This window comes from Lactuca serriola, chromosome 7 (assembly GCF_051521515.1).
Source record: "Lactuca serriola cultivar US96UC23 chromosome 7, Lser_US96UC23_V15, whole genome shotgun sequence".
Classification (NCBI taxonomy): Eukaryota; Viridiplantae; Streptophyta; class Magnoliopsida; order Asterales; family Asteraceae; genus Lactuca; species Lactuca serriola.
This window is the reverse complement of record NC_136414.1, coordinates 184,699,187-184,716,439: the sequence shown is the minus strand read 5'-3', so window position 1 is coordinate 184,716,439 and position 17,253 is coordinate 184,699,187. Positions and strand designations below refer to the sequence as shown.

Genomic DNA, 17,253 nt, shown 5'->3' with positions numbered 1-17,253 from the left:
ATAGGACCTATTCTGCGTAAAACAAGCTGCAGCAATAGCATCAGCCCAAAAATATAGAGGTAGAGAAGCGAAACTTAACATGGTTCGGGCCGCCTCACACAAAGATCGGTTTCGTCTTTCGACAATCCCGTTTTGTTGAGGGGTGTAGGGAGCTGATAAGTTGTGACTGGTTCCTTTTTCTGCTAAAAAGTCTTCAAATTCTTTATTCTTGAACTCCAGCCCATTGTCGCTTCTGATGTTGCGAACGACTTTCCTCAGCTGCACTTCAACCTGCTTGATAAACATCTTTAGCTTGAGAGTTGCCTCAGATTTGTGCTTCAGAAAGAACACACATGTAAAACGTGAAAAGTCATCAACAATAACAAGAATATACTTGCTACCGCCAATGCTTTCGATAGAAGATGGACCACACAAGTCAATGTGAATTAACTCAAGTGGTTCAACGACTTTAGTGTTTATGATGGATGGGTGACTTTGACGACTCTGCTTCCCCATTTCGCACGCAGCACACAAATGTTCTCGATCAAACTTGAGCAATGGAAGACCCCGAACATGACCTCTGGTGACAAGTTTTGTTGATATCCTTGAAGTTGAGATGAGAGAGCCTTCAGTGCCATAGCCAGCTTTCGTCAGAATGTGCTTTGGATAATAGACAGATAGCTGGATTTCCTTTGATAGGTTTGAGATTGAGAGGAAACATTTCGCCTTTGCGCTCTGATTTGAGAATCACTCTTTTTGTTTTCTTCTCTATTATTTCCGAACCCTCATCATCAAACGAAACTTTAAGACCGGTACCTCCAACAAGCTCTGATACCAATTGATGAGTTATTAATTAACTCTTTGATCGATTAGATCTTTGTAACAGGTATGCAATGAACGTAAAAACAGTAAACAAAACACAAGTATGAATCAAGATGTGTCGAATGATTAGATTACTCGATCCTCAGCAGAGCTCGACTAAGAACTTCCATTGTAGAGGATTCTAGGGTTACAAAACAAGAACGATAAATTTGCTGAATAATAAAATCTCTAATCGTTACTGATCGTTACATTCTAGGATGCATGCAAGCATCTATTTATACTAAACCCTACAAAACTCACGGATGGACAGGCCCATACCGGAGACAAATATTGGACTAGCTAACGAGCCCAATAGACGCAACACTGAATACGACCCAATTGTAGGGTTTCAAAGCACTCCATGGATGATGACAATTGGCCCCTTTGATGAATTCTAGGTTAAAAGCCCAAGACTTGTCTTTTCCCTATAAATAGTCATGTATTATTCACAATTAGGGTTAAGAGCGAGACAAAATGTAGCCGCCACGTGAGGTTTCTTATGTAGTGTTAGATTCTTTAGTCTATGCTAAAAGTGTAATTTATTCCTCATATTTGAATAAATCGAGTGATCATTCGACATAATCTTCATATTTGTGTTTGTTCTTATTTTCCGCATCTTGTTCATCAAATCACAATTAGGGTTTTCATCCCAACAAGTGGTATCAGAGCGGGTCTTTGAAAATCTATTGATTTTTGAAGTATCGGTTCTTGATTTGATGATTTTCTGCACAAGTTATTGAAGATTATTGATGTTTTGGCGGTATGGAATCAAGATTTTTTTCAAGTTGCTGAAGATTTTTTTTCAAGTTGCTGTTCATGGAGATTTATACACTTCATCTGGTTTTTTTTTTTTTTTTTTTTCAATCTGATTCGTTCTTCTGTTCCTAATGGATTTGTTTGTTCGCTTAATCGAAAAATCAATCGATTTTAGTTATTTGTTTTGACCAAATTGATCCGTGTGTATAATTTATTTTGATCTGGCCCAATCTTTTGGCCGACTCACTGTTCATGGTCCATCCCTTTTGCTTTAATTCAATATCAAGAACTTTTTTTTGCGTCACTTTGCTTGGTATGGTTTTCAGAAAGATCGGTCTATCTAAGTTCATCAAAATTAACTATCAACGATTGACTGACGCTATTGTTTGGCAACACTTGAATAATCGATTGTTGTTTTGATACTATTACCAGTTGACCCAACTGTAAATATCGTATCTTGAATTCTTTGTTCTTCCATTCATGAGTCGTTATCTGTGAACGATACTATTATCAAATCGATTTTTGATTTTGTGTTCAAACTTGTGAATCCGTTTTTTTATTGGATATCGATTTTTTTTGGGATTGTATTGATCTGAGAAAGATGTTTTTGGGTTTGTCAATAATCGATTTTTTCGGTCAATGAATGAAAAGTCAAAATTGATAGTTATGGAGATTGCATCGGTTCGATTATGAGATTGGTCTCGGAATCGATCATGTATCTGGCAGTGTGATGTTCAGGGCAATGGAATCGTGATTGGGATTCTGGGCACTTCAAATCGTTAATTTGGGTTGGAAAGTTTCGCTGCTTACAATATTGATTTGCAACTTTACCTGGGAACGAGTGTTAATCATGATGAACATTGCTCAATGCTGAAAGTCAAAATTGAATCGAATGTCTCACCTGCGAATATAATCGGAAACAAGGTCTTGGAATCATAACAAACGTTCGCAATCGGAATTAGAACTTAGCTGGAATGTTTTGAGGAAATGTTCGTTGTTACTGGTCACGGATCAATGTCAAAAATTTGGTGCTCGGAACGAAAGTCTACATGGGGTCAAGGTTTTTTAATCGTCCGTCTAAATGAGAGCTGATTGGATTCGCAGTCGGCAGTTCATGAGTTTTAATTTATCAATTCACGTTAAATGGGGAGCAAGACTAAAAGTTTCATTTTCAGTCCCTGCAACTTCAGCGCATTGATACTCTTGGTCCCTGCTCTTTTCACAGTTTGGCTTTCATGGACCATTTCCAGAATTTGTTACAAATGAAGGGGAATATGGTGCAGAATTATTAATTTTGTTCCCTGAATTTCAGCAAGTGACAGTTTCAGCCCATTTTTCGAAAAGTTTGCAATTTTAAGGGTTGGTAAACAGTTTTGAATTCTTTAACGCACATATTTTTTCCGTGAACAGAAAAATAATGATTCCATCAAGTCTTGGCGGTTCGGAAAGTCGTTTATCGTGATAACGACAAATTTTCACGACTTTTTTGGATTTTATACTTTATTGTGTATATCATTTTGTCGCGGGGGAGCTTAGTAAATTTTTATCCATTCAAGATCATTCTCATGACCATTTGAAGGCTTTATAATCATGTTTTTTATTATAAATCGGGGGAGAATTTGGTATGGTCATTCGAAATTGGATTTGCGACTTTTCAAAGTTGAAGATTTTTGATAAAGCTTGTGGTAGAATTATGAAGGTAGCTTTTACAACGGAAGTTCTTCATCGAGCTCTGCTAAAGCTTTTACAGAGAAGTATCCTTTACAGCGGAAGTTCTTTATCGAGCTCTGCTAAGGACTTGTTATATCTCCGACTTCTTGTATTTTCTCGATCAAGTGGCGTTACGAATCTTAAAGTTTGGGTTGTTACATGATATTTTTTGATGGCTTATACCATTAGCTTTTTTGAAGATCATTGTGACTTAGAGGGGGAGCTCTTCAAAGACAAGAAGTGATTCGGTTTCTTTGTTCTGAAATGGGTTTTTATGGCGGGTTTGGTTTTCGTGAAGATTCTTTGGGATTACATTCGAAAATGAAGTTTAAAGACATTACTTCAGTGCTTGGTTTATATATCCTAGAGCCCGTGTTTGAAGACTATTAAAGAATCAAGATTCGTGGATTGCTTCAAATATTCCTCGTTGCAAGATCTTTTCTTATTTGCTAGATTCTTGTTTGGAAGTTAAAACATTGTCATCCATTCCATACTTTGAGGGGGAGATTGTAGGGTTTCAAAGCACTCCATGGATGATGGCAATTGGCCCCTTTGATGAATTCTAGGTTAAAAGCCCAAGACTTGTCTTTTCCCTATAAATAGTCATGTATTATTCACAATTAGGGTTAAGAGCGAGGCAAAATGTAGCCGCCACGTGAGGTTTCTTATGTAGTGTTAGATTCTTTAGTCTATGCTGAAAGTGTAATTTATTCCTCATATTTGAATAAATCGAGTGATCATTCGACATAATCTTCATATTTGTGTTTGTTCTTATTTTCCGCATCTTGTTCATCAAATTACAATTAGGGTTTTCATCCCAACATATATATATATATATATATATATATATATATATATATATATATATATATATATATATAAGGGAAAAATGTTTTTTTGGAAGAAATTGTTCAACAATTCTCTTAATCACTACTATAGGGCTGTTTAATAATTAAAGAGGCATGTCTGTGTCCCAAAAAACAAATTAAATGGATTGTTTTAACTTGTTTGGAGAATGATATTTCATTTGAACATGTCCGTTATCCTAGATTTTGATCCATATCATCCTTACTTCTAATAAAAGACTCTTAATCCTGCCAGATGTCATATTATTATTCTTTGTTTTGCCACGTGGCTTCTTCCTATAAACCAATATATTGTTTTTCCCGCCTAAACATGTAGTTGGATACAATTTGCACTAACAATTTCAATTACACGGATAACATTCCTTAAAACTAGCAAGTTCTCAAATTTGAACTATATTGCGTGATTTTGCAACTTTTTACAACGTGAATGTAGAGATTCGAAAATTGAAATTTGAATACCCATCTTCAATATCTCCACATTGCTTTTTCTCATAACCCTAACTCCGACTCCATCTTTCTTGCTCTCTGTTTCATCTTTTCTTGCTCTCTGGTTTAAGATTTTTTAAGCTTTGTTTAATCTTTCAGGTTTTGACAAGATTTCAAAGAATTGGTATGCTTGGAACCAACAACCATGATAAGTAAGTTCCTTATCCAATTTTTATTATCTATTCTCCGGCCACTTTTAATTAGATGATGATAAATATAATAAAAATTTATTAATTTTATTGAATATAACAAGTATTAAAATCTTAAATATATAAAAAAGATAAGTGGAAAGAATAATTAGGAGGGTTTTAATAATTTTCTATCAAACATCAACATTAAACATACATGACAAGATGCAGGAATGGATATTATGGCAAGGGGCGAGAAAGGATGATGGACAAATTAAAGGTTGGTATAAGTTTGAGGGAGATAGTTGGGGGGTGTATGTGTACTAATTAATAATAGGATACCGATATCCTTTGTTCGCTTTCTTTATTCCGACCTTAAATTTTGGCATTACGAAATCATTCATGGGATAATCATATAATCCACAGAGATGTTCCCTTCCAGAGTTCCAGTTTTAGGCACAAAATAAGAAATATTGATTAGAAAAAAGTAATTAGACTTAATATAAATGTAATTTTAGTTGAATTCTATGTTACTAGTTACAGGATGTACTTGGGAAATCATGTGTACATTATATGTTTATGGCCAAAAAATTATAAAAGATAAATTTTATCTTTTTTGTAACCATATCTTTTATTTTATTTTTACAAGTCTTTTGTTTTATTATAAACTCATATTATAATTTTTTAAAGGTTAATATCAAAAGGGAAAATGACTTAGGAGGGTAAGTACCTCTTATCCGTGTTCACATATTGGAAACTTTTTATTTTTTGTACATAAGAAAGCAACTAACTTGTTTTAACTGTGTAACATCTCAAAAATCATGACCAAAAATTTCGTTTTTAATTTAATACTAAAATCATAATTGTCAAACCATTAATTTTATACTCTGACATCGGGCCTCGCCCAGCATCAGGCCCCTCCTGGCATCGAGCCCCACTCGGTATACATATTTGTCTCTCTTAGGCTCCGCCTGTCTCCGGGCCCCGCCCGCTAAACACATAGAATCATATAACATGCTAACACATAAAGAAACATACTCTACTGTATCCCTGTCCTAAGAAACACTTTGCTAATAATGAGATACGGAACATCGTTCGTACTTAGCTAGTGATGAGATACGGGACCTCACCTACACTCACCTCCCTACCAGGCACATACAAGCATCACAAAGACAACAAGTATAATCTGACATGCAAACATTCCTCGAGCACCCACCCGACATCGGACCTTGGTCTGGAATAACATACTAGCATACAATGCCTAGGGCTAACCCCGGGTCTTCCTACTCATAGACTACATGGGCTGGCATTGTGGCCTTAGACCCATTCACACAGTGAGGAGACTCACCTTGCACTGCTGAAGCTCTGACTGGAACTAGCTGAGTACGGAGGAAGTTCTGTATCTCATTATTAGCATAATATGTTTTTTAGGACAGGGATACAGTAGAGTATGTTTCTTTATGTGTTAGCATGTTATTTGATTGTATGTGTTTAGCGGGCAGGGCCCGGAGACAAGCGGGGCCTAAGAGAGACATATATGTATATCGAACGGGGCTCGATGTCAGGCGGGGCCTGATGCCGGAGTATTAAATTAATGGTTTGACAATTATGGTTTTATTATTAAATTAAAAACGAAATTTTTGATCATGATTTTCAGGATGTTACACAATTAAAACAAGTTAGTTGTTTTATTATGTACAAAAAGTAAGAAGTTGCCAATATGTAAACACGGATAAGAGGTAATTACCCTCCTAAGTCATTTTTCCATATCAAAATATGTTGTCTACAAACATTGAATGACTGAAAGTGACAAAGATAATACTAATTTATTTGGTAATAGTGTTATTGTACAAAGAATGAAATTGCATTGTATTTACTAAGAAAGTAGTGCAATCTTTGGAAAAATAATTGTGAACAAATAGTTTAGATCTAGTTTCTAACTTTTCCCTAATCATTGTTATTGTCCCGTAAGTACGTCAAACAGAAAATTAATAAATAAAAGACAACATGATTACACCTCAACAAAGAAAGAAAAACATTCTAAAAAGGGGAAATTAATAATAAATTTGAAAAGACAATGTGCCCTCCATGTGACTTGATTTTAAGACAAAGGAAAGAGGGCTGTGGGGTGCTGCAACTCACATGGGGATAAGGGTAGGTTAGTCATTTTGGTGACAAATATGGCTCCTATGTTATCATTCTATGTCATGTTTTAGTGTTTTGTTTTAAAATCGAAGTTGTTGATCTTATATAATAGTTATTGGTATATACAAAACAAAATAGAAAAGTTTATGTTAAAAATTGAATTTTACAAGACTAATTATGAGAAATGCAAAACAATTGCATCAAACAATAAGATCTATAAATATTAAATGTTTAACAATTATTGTTCTTTTCGTTTCAAATAATTAAAGTAATTCAATCTCTATGTTTCCCTACACTCTTTAAATATCTTAAAGTCTTTATCAAACCTTTTCTTTTGGTATTGTCCCTAAAATCATATCTGAAACGTATATTCTATTTATACTTTCTTTCTATATTCTATTAAAACTAAGTGAACATCACTCCGTCATGCATAAAATTCAATAACAAACAATTTTTTAGAAAATAAAAAATATAATGCAACCAGAAATATGATAAAATTGTAAAGAACAATCTGAATTCAGATTAATATAACCGATTTATTTATACTTTTTATTAAGTTTTCTTCATATTTTACATCTTAACATTTATTTATTTGTGAGATAGATAAAGTACTCATATAGAGTATAAACTTTTTTTTTGAAAGAGCATATAGAGTATAAACTTGTTTAACTGGACATGTATATTTGATCATAAACTTTTTTTTCATAAACGAATTTGTATATCTTATTTAAAGGACAAAGGTTAAAATAAGTTAACATATCATTTACAAATTAATATGATGTTTAATAGATAGTTTTCAATATCGTTAATATAATTAATTAAAAAACTTCAACATCACTAAGATAAATAAGAAAAAGAGAAAAGAGTTATCTTCTTTGTGGTACCAGCATATGACATTAACCAGTGCACAATTGCACATGCAATTGAATTAAATTCTTTTTTTAGGGCACACAAATGGAAACAATGACCCATTTTCGGGGCCCATTATTCGCCCTTGTTTTACCGTACGAGTTACATCCATCATTTCTTTCTTTTATCTATTTAATCACTTTTAACATCAAATTAAGGTTGCAAGTAGCGATGTTGATAGGATAATATTTTCGGATTTCGGGTAATTTGGATTTTTCATGTTAAAAAAAATACTCGTTATCCGACCCAAATTAAATTCGGGTAATTTGGGTTTAGGTAATTCGGATAGTGAGTCGGGTTTGGGTAATTCGGGTGGTGGGTCGGGTTTGGGTAATTCGGGTATTACCCGAAATATATAATTTTTTTTACTGACACTTGAAAATAAATTTAATGAAATAAATATGTCGTGCTCTATTAGTCTTGTTTATATAAACAAACGAGGCATAAATGAAGTTACTTAAACTTTGAACATTGAGATTTTTTAGTCAATAATACTTGAGATATCAAGTAATCTTTTAACACCTTAATCTAATCTAATAAGATGTTAAAAAAATAAGTACTTAAAGATCTTAGTTTAAAAGTTTAAAATGTTTAAGATAATAACCATAAGTTTTGTCATGTTCTGAAGTTTCGTCAAGATAATAAGTTTGTTAGTTGCAATAAAAACTAGTACAAACTCTACGAAAAAAATTTTAAAATTATTCGGGTAATTTGGGTATATCCGAAACTCAACAAACGTACCCTATACCCGGCCTGAAAAAATCAGGTTACCCAATTACCGGAAAAAATTTTACTTGATACCCGAAAAAATCGGACGGGTAATTCGGACATCGGTTATTTTCGACAGAGCTAGTTGCAAGTGTAACCCGTGTGTGATGTATAAGAAACATTGTAAATGATTAAATAATGGAATTGATTTGTACACAATAAAATTTTTTCATACACAACAATTTGTGCTTTAAATTGTTGCATTATACAGTTATATAAAACATAAAATGTTGTATACGGATAAAAACTGTTGTATACGAATCACTTCCAATTAAATAAAAATAAGGTTTTGGTTGGGTTTTAAATCGAGTAAAGTAGGTAAAATGGATATAAAATTGAAATTGACAAAGAGTATGGTAAAACCAAGTTTCTAGTTTTAAACCCAAAATAATAATAATAATAATAATAATAATAATAATAATAATAATAATAATAATAATAATAAAACACAAAGGGGTTTCAAAAATTGGTAATATACTGTCCACTATATAAATAAGAAAAAAATGTCATTAGATTTTTTTATTGGTCATAAATTAAAAGAACTAGAATAAACATGTGTTGCCCATTTGAGCATTTTATCAAATATAGGTGTATTCAAAGCATGTCACTCTAGAGATTTATCAAATGATGGTGATTCTACGGCAAAAACTCATTGTACTGACTTCAATGTGTATTCAAAGCAATGCACAATATATTATACTTCCATTTCAGTTCTAGTCCTAAACTATTTGCTTTGAGCAATAGACCTAAACATGATACCTAGTAAATGCATCATTGTGATGCTAGAGATGCTTCTAACATCAAACTATGAATAGTTGTTCATGACTTCCATGAAGTCTTGGATAAGTTAGATGTATATCTGATGATATAACATGTTAAGCGATATTCCAATAAATACAATGATATTTTGTTTTAAACTAGTTTGAACATTGGAATAATGCAAGGCTAAAAGAGTCACATTCTTTGATCTAAGAGGCCCATGTTTTATAGACTGGACACCTTTAAGCCCAAAAAATATGAATCTTGTTTCTTTTGTGGAGAAGCTAGACACTTGAAGAGGAACTACTCCTCTTATCTGGAAAGAAAGTCTAGAAGAGACAAGTACTTCGGATATCTACTAGAAATAACTCTTACTTTTCATATAACACTCAAGTATGTGGTACTTAAATTTTAATATAATATTTGTAAATGACTTGCAAATATTTATAGAAGAGTAACTAGTTGCGTTGAATCAAGTTGGAGCTACACTCTCGGAGTTTAGTTTATTAATTATGCTAGAAACAGAATGTACTTGTATTGTAGAACAATGTTTGTTTTGGAATAATGTACTTCAGATATCTACTAGATATAACTCTTACTTTTCATATAACATTCAAGTACTTGATACTTAAATGTTAATATAATATGTGTAAATGACTTGCAGATATTTACAAAAGAGTAACCATCTGAGCTCAATCAAGTTGGAACTACACTCTTGTAGTTTAGTTTATTAATTATGCTAGAAACAGAACGTACTTGTATTGTAGAACAATGTTTGTTTTGGAACAATATATGTTTTAATTTAGTTTTTCTAAATATATGTCTCAGTTAATTTATAAATGATTGACTATTTACTTCAATTATTTTTCATAACGATTATCTTCATATTCAGAAATGATTAAAACTCTTTTTATGAGACTTGATCTCTTAATAAGAGTTACAAAGTAAATATCAATGTTTTATAATTTCATTATAAATAATACCATCGAAATTGATATTGTCGAACACATGATAAATACCATAGAGTAGCAAAAAGGTTTTTTTGATGAACATACCTTGGAAATGAACTTTGATAGAGATGAATATTGCCTTTGACACTCAACGAGAACTTTGGTGGGAGCTAAGGGGTTTTCGTGAACGAGGATGACGAAAGTGAAAAACGAGAACGGGATATGCTTATTTAAAACAATTCAAATAAAAGGTAATACATGTAGTCATTTCATTAAATGACATGACACCAACATTTTTTTTGTGGCACCTATGCTATCTTTCAACCCGATATTAAATCACATAAAGATATTTTAAAACAAAAAAATTTGAATTCATTCCCTTAATATATATATATATATATATATATATATATATATATATATATATATATATATATATATATATATATATATATATATATATATGACCTTTTAAAACAAATGTGACAAGTTTGATGGACTAATACTTTGGGTCGATTTACAGTTTATTCCCAATTTTTTTTTTCAAACAAAAAAATTATGAATATTTTATATTTTGTCTAAACTAATGAATTTTTTTTTCAACAGAACAAAACATATTATTATATAAAATTAGATAATTATGAATTTTCTATTAAAATAAATATTTTCTATTAAAATAAATTTTAATAAATAAGTGTTAAAACTCTAAATTAACCCAAAATATTCTAATTTTATGGGATATTTCCCTACAAAATAATCAAATACTATCGAACAAGATATGATTTAGACAAAATTGCAAGAATGGTCCATTTTACAATTTACATAATTAAACCAAAATAATACTACCACTATCCCTACCCCACCCCTCCACCCTCTCTAGCATACAACTATTGATATGTTATCACCACCACCGTCTGTCACGAGCACTACCGCTATCATCACTGTTGGTCACCAACAATAGCCATTGCTACTATGACCGCCGGTCACCACCAACCATCCGATGAATTCAAACATATTTTTTCCACCACCATCGTTAAATTTGTATCTACAATTTCAAAATGAAACTCAAGAACTACCACCACCGTATGATGAATTCAAACATATTTTTTCTTGATCTGCAACTTTAAAATCAAGAACAACTAGATTTTTAAACCCACAAGAACAATTAATTGGAGTGTGGAATACATGAGATGATTACAAGCAGAGCTGCACCTGATCTTGTTTTAGTAGAATTTCACCTCCAAAAAAAACCCTTCTCATTTCCGTTTTGGCTTCAACGTTGCCTGAAACGTCACTGGAGCCAAAGACACCACATACACGGAATCATCGCCTGTATGGAGGTGACGGTGGCAGTTACACCTCAGGCTTCGCAAAAATTTGGGTATAAGAACCCTATTAAAACCGCTACCGTAAAACCTAATCTAGTCGCCATTGTATCAATCGGAGGAAAATAAGCACGAACCAACAAAACCCTAATCTTGCCGCCACGATAAAACAACATTGAACCAGATCTGAAAACCCTCACAACCATCAACGTTTGGGAAGAAGGATAGCAGCGATGACGATAATCCGCTAGAAGCCTCGGTTAACGGAACCCTTTTCACCGGAAGCACCTTGGCCTGAAGCATCTTCACCGGAAACATCTTCACGAGAAGCCTCATTCGCCCTCTTTACCGAAACCCTATTCTCAGAATGAATAAGATGTGTTTTGTGTATATATATATATATATATATATATATATATATATATATATATATATATATATATATATATATAGAGAGAGAGAGAGAGAGAGAGAGAGAAATTTTCTTTTTTTTTCTTTTTTTTATTTCTAATAAAAAATTAAAAAAAGGGAAAATACCAAGGGCAAATCCGTCATTATAAAAAGTTTTATAATTTTTGGACTAAACTCGCAACAAAACGAAACTATTGGACCATCCTTGCGAGCCAAACCTATTTTAGACTAAAGTTGTTAGTTTTGACATACCACAGGGACCATTCTTGCAATTTTGTGTAGGATTTAAGAATGGAGGAAGCTCAATTACACCGGCACGTGGTGGGCTGATTCTAATTTCTGCCGGTTATTAAATTAACTACCCTTGTAATCTTTTTCCCAGTGAAACCGTTGTGTCACAGCCTGTTGCTAGCTGTCATGATCCTCCTCCATGTGACCCACCACCTCCCTCCTCCTTCCCACCAAAACCAGAAGAAACCCTCTACATTTCTACACGTAATTGCAGAATTTTGATTGTAGGTATATATATGTGTACTTCTTCCTTCATTGCTACGTTCATCGTGAATCGTGATCTGATCGTTCAGCTTGCTGAATTTTGGATCTAGTTTCGTGGAATTTTGGTTTTTGTAAGTTTCTATATATATGGCACAATTGCCGCCAAAAGTGCCAACAATGGCGCAAAATTGGCCGTCGTTTGCGTACCAGATGATGTCGGTGCCGTCTTCCGCAGCTCAGCCACCGAATTGGGTGGACGAATTCCTTGATTTCTCGGCAGCGAGGAGGAACTCACATCGGAGATCTGTCAGCGATCCAATAGCTTTCATTGAGTCGCCGTTCATCGAGGAGTGTCGTAATTCCAATGGAATTAATAATTCCTTGATGCCTTGCTCTAACAACAATGGGTTTGAACGTTTGGACGATGAGCAGTTTAGCTCCATGTTTCCCGACGAAGACGTCGCAGCGAATCTACCGTCGACGAGGTCGACGTCATCTAATCCGTCTACGCCATCGGATCAAAACAGTGATAAGGACGACGCGAAACCAACTCCGCCACCGGAGCAATTACAACAACATCACCACCAGCCGAAGAATGAACCTGAAGAGGTGGAAGACGGCGGCGATTGCCAACCTGAGACAGAATCCGGTAAACCTTGCTTTAATTTCTCTAGCGAGGGCACCACCATTGTTGATCCAAAGAGGGTGAAAAGGTAATCAAATTTCTCGTCCATAATTAAGCTAATCAAGTTCATACACAGCTTAATTACGTGTAATTAATCTTCATAATATATCTCTTCAACAGGATTCTAGCAAATCGTCAGTCTGCTCAGAGATCAAGAGTGAGAAAGTTGCAGTACATTTCTGAACTCGAACGCAGCGTCACCACATTACAGGTTTGTAGATTTTACACAATTCACGAAATCATTCAATTAATTTTCAAAGAAATCGTTGAAGAATTTGCAATTCGCTTACAAAACATAAATCAAGTGATTTTGATTAAAATTGATGTATAAGAGTAACTAATACATGATCAATTTGTTGCTAATTCAGACGGAAGTATCGACATTATCACCACGAGTTGCGTTTTTGGATCATCAGAGATTGGTTTTGAACGTGGATAACAGCGCACTTAAGCAAAGAATAGCAGCTTTAGCACAAGACAAGATTTTCAAAGATGGTAATTAATTTGATGTTAGTCGAATTGGATACGAATTTGATTCGTGAAATTAAATAAGATATTTAAGATGATGATCATAATTCATAAACGTTGTTAATGAAGCTCACCAAGAAGCATTGAAGAAGGAGATAGAGAGGTTAAGGAGAGTGCATCACGAACAGAACATGCAGAAGGCGGAGGAAGTGGAGGAGGAGGTGAACGGAGCCACCATTGGCGAGAACGACGGTGGCTCCGCCGCCGAAACTGGAGTGGTACGGAGGCCGGAGGGAGGAGGTAGAATCTGCTAAATTGCGCCCCCATGCATGCACGTGGTGTGTTTCCTTGCTTTTGGTGGTGGTGTGAGTGGTCCCATGATTCGCATGTGACTTTTTTTAATTTAACATGGCTTCTTCAGCACTTCATTTTTCCTTTCCCTTTTTTTTCCTATTCTAAATTTAATTTATTTTTCTATTTATTTTTTAAGATTCTTTTACCCAAAATTAGGGTGTGGGGTGTTTGGATAGAAGGTGGAGGTTACTTTTGTAATTTAGTAATTGATGTGATTATTTGTAATTTTTCTCTTTAACTATTTTTGTCTTAGTTGGGCCCAAATGGGCCGTTAATGCTATCAAAAGTCTGATTTAAGGTTGTAACCGGTTTCTAATGTGATTTTGATGTTTTAGCTTAGATAAATGTTATTACTTTAATACCTAAATGAAGGGTAAATTGCAAAAAAAATATATTAAGTTTTGATAAAATTGGATACTGACATTATGTTATTTTTTTAAATAGTTAAGAAAGCTTTCTTAAAAATTTCATTTTTATACTGAATTTTCGAAATTGCCCAATATTAACCATCTGATTGGTTAATTCAGATGTCAGTTGACATGGTACGATGACATATCAGTCTTTAATGATGTGATACTAATATGACATAATTATGTGATATTTTTTGAGGGTATCATTTTCTAGATGCTAAAATTAAAAAAAAAATGCAGTAACTTTAAAAAAAAGTATGCAATCACTTAATTGGAAAAATAAAAACACAGTGTCAAATTTAATTTTTTAAGAAAATTTAGTGTTTTTTGTGCAATTTACCTTTATTATAACATAATAATCATGACTTGTTTGAGGGTTGAAGACCCTTTTTAAGCAGGTTTGTAGAGCAAAACAATGAAACAAAGTTCTTGTCTACATATGTCGTACCATAATCTCAATGCTATTAGTTTGCATTCCAAGCTTCGGCGTCCTTGAAGCTAATGTAGGATGTCCTAAAGTTAATGGACGAATTGTGACATCCGTCAAATTTTGGTCAACAAAAGTCAACAAGGGTTATCAAAAGTCAATTGTGCGTATATTAGGTTAAAAAGTCAAAATGTGATTTTCGTAACATCCTTAATGTATTATTGAATATCATAACACTACATGCCCCATTTTGAATAAATTATCGAATAAATGCTTTAATTGCGAACAATAAACTACGGTAATGTAGTAATTCAATAAAACACACAAATATTACCGGAATTGGGTAATGTTCATAACACAAGGTTTACATGTTCACAAAGACATAAACATGTTGCAAACATCATATGATATAGTATTTATCTTGATACTCCAATTAATTACCAGAGAAATATCATACATCAAGAAAACAGAAGTTATCACATTTAACGTTCATATTTTATACAACAAATTTGAGAAAAACAATTTAATCATAAAGTGTTAATAATATTAAATAATAATATTTTTATTAGTTATTGAACCTTATCAATTTCTTAAATCTCACCACACTTTTGACTTTTATAAAAATGACAAACTTTTATAAAAACTAGATGAGGGACCCCGCGTTGCGGGGTCCGAATATGCGAACTTTTGTTGGTCAATTATCACAGCTTTTTCTCTTCCGATACATATAAAATCAAGGACCTTTAAGTTGTAGTTGATGGTTTAGATTCAATTTTTAAACAATTGACTGTAAGTTGATGAATTATTTTGTTATAGATATTCAAAAGTTATGTAGTTATAAACACATGAATGTTGAAGTTTTGGAGAATATGCAAGTATTTTATTACTTTGAAACCTTTGTTACAAAAGAAAATTTTACAAACATGAACAAATGCATAATTAATCAATTGATGATTCAATTAAAAATCAAAGACAAAATCTATTTTGTTTTATCACTCTCACGCTCTAGGATCTGTTAAGTACCTCATGCATGTGCCATAACGAAGCATCCCATACAACTCCATGCGTTCATCTTGCCCATGTCCTACATATAAACACTCTTCTTTGGGTGCATGTTTTTTTTTCAATTCCCATTCATCTGTGAAAATAGATAATAAAAAAACATACTTTTTGTCAATAAGCAGGTTACCAAAATAGCTTAATGCAAGAAAAAACAATGTACTTTAATTAATTTTTTATAGCTTCCTACTTTCATTTGTTCCCATTGAAAAGGGCTAAAAAAGAAGACAACAAGAGTTTTATTATCCAAGGAAATAAAACTATAAAATATTTTATATTTTAATATAGAAAAAATAAGTGTATTCATAATTTGTTGTTGAAACCTTATGGCCCAATAGGAGGACGTTTTTAAGATATTGTAACAACCCAAAATTTTTTGTTTTGATATTACTAAAAATTGCAACATCAACCATTAAATAATAAAACCATGAATCGTATGTCTCAAAAGGCCATAGTAAATGTATCAATTCAAAACGAAAGTTAATATCATATCAAAATATCAATAAAACTCCCATGAATAAACTGCAACTGTGGTGTGTGCCATGCCATCAACCCAAGCTCTTCCCCTTGCTTGCGGAAGTACCTGAAACCAAAACTGAAACTATAAGCACAAAGCTTAGTGAGCTCCCCCAAATTACCACATACCATACAATAACATATAAAGCACATACTGGGCCTTGCCCACTGCATCAGATCAAAGTCCGGACTAACTGGGGCCTTGCCCTTACATCGGACCAAAGTCCGGAAACTACATCGGACTGAAGTCCGGACTAACTGGGGCCTTGCCCCCTGCATCGGACCGAAGTCCGGACTAACTGGGGCCTTGCCCCCTGCATCGGGCCGAAATCCGGCTAACTGCATCGGACCAAAGTTCGGACTAACTGGCTGAACATGGCATAGCATAATCATAACTACTAACATAAACACATATACTACATATTGCATCGGACCGAAGTCCGGAACACATAACACAAAAACATGCTTGAATCACAAAGACATCAAGCACACTGAACTGTTGCATCGAACCAAAGTCCGGAGACTACTGCTAACTAGACGGGTCGGCATTATGGCCGTAGACCCGTTCCTACTGGAAGGAAACTCACCTGAATCGCTGAACTCGGTCGATAACCCTCCGGCTGCTAATCGACAACTTTCCGAAATGTTGCTCCTCTAGCTCCCTGAGCAACCAATACCAATAACAACACTTAGACTAAACTGTCTTCCCGAGGTCAACTAAGTCAACTTTGGTCAAAGTCCTGGTCAAAGTCAACCTTCCTGATTGACTCTACTCGCTGAGTCAAC

General features: G+C 33.7%; 1 protein-coding gene across 1 annotated transcript; it reads left to right on the top strand.

Annotated features, from left to right (window-relative positions):
* The first annotated feature begins 12,399 nt into the window (after positions 1-12,399).
* Positions 12,400-14,360, top strand: LOC145062715 (basic leucine zipper 34-like). Its single transcript, XM_079010304.1, has 4 exons — positions 12,400-13,261; positions 13,354-13,444; positions 13,602-13,728; positions 13,831-14,360. The coding sequence occupies exons 1-4, from the start codon at positions 12,696-12,698 to the stop codon at positions 14,013-14,015; spliced, it is 969 nt and encodes a 322-aa protein (XP_078866430.1). The 5' UTR covers positions 12,400-12,695; the 3' UTR covers positions 14,016-14,360.
* The last annotated feature ends 2,893 nt before the right edge of the window (positions 14,361-17,253 follow it).